The sequence below is a fragment of the Schistocerca gregaria genome, chromosome 4 (assembly GCF_023897955.1).
Source record: "Schistocerca gregaria isolate iqSchGreg1 chromosome 4, iqSchGreg1.2, whole genome shotgun sequence".
Classification (NCBI taxonomy): domain Eukaryota; kingdom Metazoa; phylum Arthropoda; class Insecta; order Orthoptera; family Acrididae; genus Schistocerca; species Schistocerca gregaria.
The window spans coordinates 396,703,314-396,711,225 of record NC_064923.1 but is presented as its reverse complement, the minus strand read 5'-3'; the positions used below and the strand labels follow the sequence as shown (position 1 = coordinate 396,711,225).

General features: G+C 36.9%; 1 protein-coding gene across 1 annotated transcript; it reads right to left on the bottom strand.

The window, feature by feature from the left end:
• Positions 1–6,476: 6,476 nt before the first annotated feature.
• LOC126267744 (uncharacterized) lies at positions 6,477–7,415 on the bottom strand. Its single transcript, XM_049973047.1, has one exon. The coding sequence runs from the start codon at positions 7,413–7,415 to the stop codon at positions 6,477–6,479; it is 939 nt and encodes a 312-aa protein (XP_049829004.1).
• Between the last annotated feature and the right edge of the window lie 497 nt (positions 7,416–7,912).

Here is a 7,912-nt window from a genome sequence, read left to right as displayed (position 1 = left end):
GCAACGTTTGGCCACTTCAGTTGCCCTTTAAGAGCACGTCGCCTTGCGCATATCCCACGACAAATCTGATTTTCTGTTCGTCTGTCAGGTTGCATGGAGATACATTACGAAAAGCACTAATAAATACTACGGAATTCATTCTTTTACCTTCGGTAGTAAATGTAGGAAATTGTCAAAGTCTCAGCAAATCTTCATCTGCAAAAATAGTTGATAAATTCGTGTCATTTTCGATCGTATTTATGTTGTTATTGTAGTTATATTTAATTCTGGCAGGTAATTGTTCAGGTATTGGATTTGTGGCTATGTTTACATTTTGCAATCTACAACTGCCACTGGTACCTGCTGTGGGACTCGTGACAATGTGTGAATAGATACCAACAGGTTGTGGTTTGTTCACTGTAGCCTGTGTATTATTTACACGCATATTTCGAGATTCGGTAATATTTTCTTCTATAATATTCCGGATCCTATTTTCGGTGACTTGTAGGTTAATGTTTACAGTGTTCACGATTTCATTTTCTTTTTCCTGAATGGTCTTTTCTGCTACATCTGTGTATAACTTATAATCGGTTACTAAATTCTTTGCAATGGTGTTACTCTTATCTAGCGTACCTACTTCAGCTTGCCTAATGACATCACTCAGATTTTTATTAATCTTCTCTCTCTCCTTCTTAGTACATGCTGGGTCAACTTCTAATATTGCTACCCTTAAAGTAAGCTCTTCTACAGCTAGAGGTGCGACTTCATAGTCTTTATTTAGTTTGTTAACGACAGTGGTTACATTTTTTTACTGTCAAAACCAACTGGTTTTGGCGGCCGAAGAGGACGACCGGTTCTAGGCGCTACAGTCTGAAACCACGCGACCGCTACGGTCGCAGGTTCGAATCCTGCCTCAGGCATCGATATGTGTGATGTCTTTAGGTTAGTTAGGTTTAAATAGTTCTAAGTTCTAGAGGACTGATGACCACAGCAGTTAAGTCCCATAGTGCGCAGAGCCATTTGAACCAACTGGTTTTGTGTGGCTTCAATGCTTGTGTTTGCGTATGTAATTTTCTTTATCCTTTGTTCTATTAAACCGCGATGGTCACTAACAGAATCTACCTTCTGTTTTACCTCCGTAATGTTGCTGTTAACTTCAGGAAGTACTTCATGTTCAACTTGTGTTTTCATATCATTCAATTTTTCAGTGCGAAAATTTTTGGCTAAGTCATCGAATTTCTGTGAGACCATGTCTTGCAAATCGTTCAATACTTGTTTTTCTTCTTGCTTCATTGTATTTGGATCTTGTGCAACAGTGTTTTGTTGCTGTTTTACCGTGGTCATATCTTGTGTAACAGTGTTTTGCTGCTGTTTTGCCATGTTCATATCTTGTGTAAAATTACTGAAATTAGTGTTTGTATTGTGTTTCATATCATCAAATTTCGCATTTATGTTAGTATCCGCCATAGCAGTACCGTGGTTGCTGTCCTCTGTACTTCCCAAGTTAATGTTTGTGTTGTGACCAAGTGGGGTTTGTAGCTTGTTGTCAAGGTTCACATTTAGATTGCTCTCCACCGTTTCATTCATGAGTGGTATGTCGCTTCAGGAGATGCGTAATATTGTCTCGTCCATTGTAAACATTGTGTCGTAAAGGTTATTCTATTGTGGAGCGTCGCTATCAATTGTAACTCCTGCTACACTTATCTCTGATCTACTTAAACCTTCGGCAGTAGGCATGCATGGCTCCTGAACTTCAGTTGTTCTGATATTTCACTGAAAAAATACGGCAACCAGCCACTTTTTAATGCGTTTTTTTTATTTACGCCAATATGCATTTCGGGTTTGCACCCATCTTCAGCTGGCAAATTACATGGATCTTCAGTTACTACAGTAGTACAATCTCGACAGCAGTTTGGATGCTGCAGCAGGCATTCTCCTCTCCTTGTTTTTTCCTGGCTTTTCTTCTTTTTTGCAACAACACAAACACTTTTTATCACGTATTTTGCACAGGCGCACTGCGTTAGCCGCGGTCGACAACATGGCGGATAACGCAGTGCGCCTGTGCCAAATACGTGATAAAAAGTGTTTGTGTTGTTGCAAAAAAGAAGAAAAGCCAGGAAAAAACAAGGAGAGGAGAATGCCTGCTGCAGCATCCAAACTGCTGTCGAGATTGTACTACTGTAGTAACTGAAGATCCATGTAATTTGCCAGCTGAAGATGGGTGCAAACCCGAAATGCATATTGGCGTAAATAAAAAAAACGCATTAAAAAGTGGCTGGTTGCCGTATTTTTTCAGTGAAATATCATTATCCGCGGCCACGGAGCTCAACAGTCCAAATAAAATGGACAAATTGTTATTCAGTTGTTCTATTTTGCAATTCTACGCCATCTTGGCTGATTGCGTTTTCGCTGTCGCTATCAGCAATGGACATATATTTTTCGGCCATGTTATATGAATTTGCAAAAAATGGAAATTTCACAAAGATGTTAAAAATTTCATACACTAATTATTACACTTGACAAATATAAATTATGTAATGTCAAAGCCTGTCTCACGTCTGTCATGATGCCCAAACTATTGTGCCACAAATCTTTATGTTTTACTGACAATGTGTATCGCACTGAAAAATTTCTGTAAATTTTTCGCCAGTAAAATACAAGGAAGTAAATAATGAAGAAAAGGTTTCTATCTACATCAAAAGAGGCGCTACCAAGTGTAACCATGCAAGCAACATATGTAGCTGTCCTAGGGTAAGATAACCAGTGAATGAACAGTTAAGGGCAAATTTACTTTAAAAAATTCATATCCGCCACTACAGCAATAGCTGGGGAATTTTTTACCTGAAAACACATACTACAGAATCTCTCAAATAAGTACAAAAATTGGAACTAGAGAAAAGAAACAATTTTCTCATCTTTACAATGCATATATACAAAAATGTTACAGAAAACCAAGTGAATGTACAGCGTTGTCCAGTGAATGAACAGCTTCCCTCCAGTAAATGAACATAATTTTATAAAGAATAATTTCAAGGCCAGTTATACAATAATGATAAATAAAACACACAAATATATCACCAGTTTTATATTTTATTTAGTACAATCATATTGGGAAGACATAAATTAAAATACTCATAGGAAAAACAGAGGAAGTGCAAACACTGTCTTTTACAATTAACATGAAAAAAATATAAAATAACTATAGTACATATAAAGTGTAATACAGATAATTTAAATATAAAAATGAGATGCTAGGGCATATTACATTAACAAAAACTGAGAAACCTTTCACAGCATTGGTCAACCTATGGTTATTCCTGTTATCTGATGACAACACGAACATGAGTGAATAGGCCTATTAGTTACTTCCTTATCACACTTGTCAAACTAGAAACTGTAATGTTCACAGCAAAAGAAAATTATTACAATTTTTTATACTTCTTCATTTGCTCAACAATGTAAGTCTGAGATATATGTGAAGATATTTCACAGATTGCCTTAGGATGTGAAATAAATCTCTTTTATTTCCTCTTTCTGATACCATATCTTGTCTTCTTTCTTGGGCCACTTCCAACGTTTTGGTCCACACATTGTCATGGTGCTTACTTCAATTCCATCTTCTTTTCTGTCAGGACAATTCATGTGGAAAATATTCGCCTTCATAAACTGCAATTATGTAGGTTTTATTTACTTCTATTTCAGATTGCAGTCAGAAGTTGAATCATCAGAGTCCCGAAGCAGATCTCCTGAACTCTCATCTGAATCATGTAGAGAAATTGCATCTTAATCAGTTGAAGTGTCTTCTTCACATTTCCTCACTTTCCTGACAATTTGTTTATTCTTGAATGCACCCAGTTCTTGCGTCTGTTTCAGAGCCTTTTCCTCCCTCTCCCTTTTTAATTTTTCTGCCTTATCTTCTTTGGTTTTTCTTAATGCTTCATGATATTCTATCCACTTTTCTAAAGTAACTGCATAAGGAAGTTTCTTTGCATTTCTTTTCTTTTTCCCTTTCTTATCTTCAATTACTGGCCAATGAAGGTGGCCCTACCAGATTTCTGCAGGGGTTAGATGACCTTTCTGAGAAGAGCTTGCTGTTGGGGATTTGGAGTTCTGATCCTAAGAACCATGAATGCCTTCTTGTACATCCAAAATGAATGTTTCAGGCGGAAGAGATGTGGCTGAGGTGCATTCTTCTGAAATCATCTCTTGTGTTTGACTGTCTGATGAACATCTTGTTTCTGGTGTTACAGAAGTAGTTGCTTGCAATTCTCTGGCTTCAGCAGAGCTTTCAAATTTAGTTTTCAGTGGGGCTATTGAGTGAATTAATGATTCATCTAAAGTATTGTTTTCTCTGATTGAATACATCTTCCATATGGAAAATAAAACTGGCTGTTTAATCTCAGTGGTTCTTGTTTCATCAAATAAAGCTGTTTTAAAAAGTTCTAGTGTATCTATAGGTAATTCAGACTCCATAATTCGTAGAAGTGTGTTTCCTTCTGGATGAAAAATATTTTTTTAGGCAAGAAAACATTTTATTAACTTCATAATTACACCCTGGATACGAAAAAAACACATTTACTGAAAAAACGCAGAAGTTACATGCAAGCCAAGAATAAAGATATTGACAGCAGAGTCATGGAGCAGCACATAAACGTAGACCTCAAGGAATCATTTTTCTGTCCTTTTAACACTTCCTCCAAAAGGAAAAAATCATGAAATTATTGCTTTACTTTCTGCAACTGACTTGTCCATGACACTGCATGACCTGAGTACTTTACAAGAATTCCACTTGTTGAGTGCGTTGTCCAGTTATCACCTGCGAAATCTGCATCAGCATAAATCTTTAATTCTTCTTCGGTTTTGCAATACTTTGGAATTCTTCAGACGGTCAACCAGCACCCCGGTATTGTTTTTCTTTAGAGATTGAGGTTCTCCACTGATATCTTGCATCCATTCTTCCTTCTCGTTTGACTGCAATATTTCTGAAAAACAGTTCGGATCTTTGTATTCAAGTGCATCAACTTTTGTTGCCATACAAAATTCAGCACTTTCCATCCAGGTTGGTTTTCTTTGTTGTCTTTTATTCTTCTGTTTCTCTTCATTAGAAGATTCAGCAGTTTCTGCTTTTAGAAATTCTGTTAATTCTTTATTTTCATCAGATTCACTCAACCTTTGCCTTTCTCTAGAATCGAGAATGCCAATTTTTTCTTGAGTTTGACTTCCTCCAGAAGTTTACAGTCTAGGAGATTTTCATTGGTCATCTTTAGATGAATTCGGATTATTAAATTCTTCCTGAGGGACCTCAAATTCAACATGATCACTATGTAAATCACAAACAATTTCTGGCTTAAATTTCACATTGTGACTCAACACCACTTTTCTTTTAGATGGAATCCAAACTCTAAACCCATCCTTGTCATTAACATATCCAACAAGTCGTCCAAAAACTGCCTTATCATCAAACTTGGAACGGAGTTGTTTGTTAATGTGAACATAGCAGCCTGTGCCAAAAATTCTGAGATGATGGAGTCGTCCTACTGGTAGATTAAACCATACTTCATAAGGGGTTTTATTTTCAACTGAAGACTTTCCAGTACGATTTATTAGGTAGACTGCTGTGTTACATGCCTCTGTGCACAACCCTTTAGGTAATTTACTCGCATTTAGCATTGACCGGGCAGCTTCAACAATGGTCCTATTTTCCCGTTCAGCCACACCATTTTGTTCAGGAGTGTAAGGAGGAGGAATCAGTAGCTCTATTCCCCTGACTGCATGCAGTTCATGGACTTTCTTATTGCTAAATTCTTTGCCACCATCACATCTAAATTGTTTGACATGTCCATTAGTTCGTGCTTCATTTAAAAACTGCTTAAGCACAGTACACACTTCACTTTTGTGTCTTAAAAAGAAAATTCGACGAAATTTACTAAAATCGTCTTTGAAACATACATAATAATGCTTACCTCTAAAAGATTTCGTGCTCATTAGTCCATTGACATCCGTGTGGATTAATTCACCAGTATTGGTAGCGCGTATTGTTCGTGTTTTGAATGGCAGCCTATGCATCTTTCCAACGGCACAGTCGTCACAAAATTCCCTCTTGGCATCTTCCACATCAATGTTCATTCCTTTTAAAATATTCTTCACATGTTGTTCATTTTGATGACCAAACCTTTCATGGTACACTTGCAATGTTTCGGATGAAGTCGTCAAGTTCACACGATTCATTTTTGCATTTCTAACAACACGCATGTTCAACACATAAGTCCATTTTTCACATAACCTCTCATACCATTATTACCACTGACTTGTTTTCTAACACAGACATTATTATAACTAAATTAGTACTTGCATCAGGGATGTACAAAACATTGTCCATTCTAGCATTGTACCATTTATTGTTTCGTCGAATTTGGATGTAAACTGTTCCTTGACCATACGCACACATTTTTATATCTTGTTTTCCCAATGAAATTACTTGAGGAGCATCAAATTCACTATACAAAAGAAAATGCTGTTTCTTGGGAGTGATATGCATTTGTAGCGCCACTGTTGCAATACCATTTATTTGGGTGATTGTGATTACTGGTACACACACCCACAGCGTATGAAGTAAATGCAGCGTGTTCACTTTCTCGCTTCTTCTCTTTTGTTTTATTGCTGTCACGAGTGTTCTGTGGACACACTGCTGCCCAGTGACCTAATTGTTTGCATATATTACACGGAAACTTCTGTTTTAACTGTGAGTTCGTCATCTTTACTTGCTGATTACTTGTTTGCCCTTTTCTTGTTTTAGAAACGACAAAAGCTGCACTTCCATTAATGTCTTGTTCACGCAGTTCAGTAGTACAGAGTTTTTCAATAAATAAATTCAAGCTTTGCTTTTCTGTCGGTACCATATCCAAGAGATACTTAAAACTGTCGTAGTCTTTTCCCAGTGTAGACAAAATTCGACCATTTAACATTCTTTCAGATAGCGCATTTTCGTCATGTTTTGCTAATTCATCATTCAGGTCCACAAATAACTTTTGCAGTTTGGCCACACGTGCACTACTATCTTCCGTTTCATCACGTTTAACACGGAAAATTGTTTCAATCAACATATTCAAACACTGAGTACTGCTACGTTCAAATCGGGCACGTAATTTGTCCCAGATTTCTGTAGCATTTTTGCACGTTAAGACAAGTTCTGCAATAGGTTTACTTAGTGTACTTGCTATAAGACTTGCTGCCTTTGCGTCGTCCTCATGCCATTCCACATACGGTTCTTTTTGTGCACTTGTCGTATCTTGCGGCAACTCTACACGTTCACGTGTACCGTTAATAATATCTTCTAGTCCATATGAACGCTGCACCATGGAAATATGCCATTTCCATTTGTCCTCAGGTCCTTCAAGCTTATCAATGCTGACCTTATGATCGCCGCTAGCAATCATGTTTCTTTACAGATACAGGTTCATTTTAAATATTGTTTTAATTAAACTATGTTATTTGCCTTTACATGTGTAGTGGGGCCATAACCTGATGAAAAATATTATTTAAAGGCAAGAAAACATTTTACTAACTTCATAATTACACCCTGGATACGAAAAAACCACATTTACTGAAAAAACACAGAAGTTACATACAAGCCAAGAATAAAGATATTGACAACAGAGTCATGGAGCAGCGCATAAACGTAGACCTCAAGGAATTATTTTTCTTTTCTTTTAACACTTCTGAAAACATAGATTTCCTTTATTCAATGTGTTTTTCATTAGCTCTCGATGGCGAGTCTGCATGCATTTGTTGAAATCTACATTTTCAACACAGATTCAAAAGCTTCTTTGAAGAGAGAAGCAAAATTTGCTTTTGTAATTGACTTCGATCCACCATGCTTTTGTTTCCAGCATCTAAGAGTAATCTTCCATGATGCTTTTAGTGGCTGGAAAAC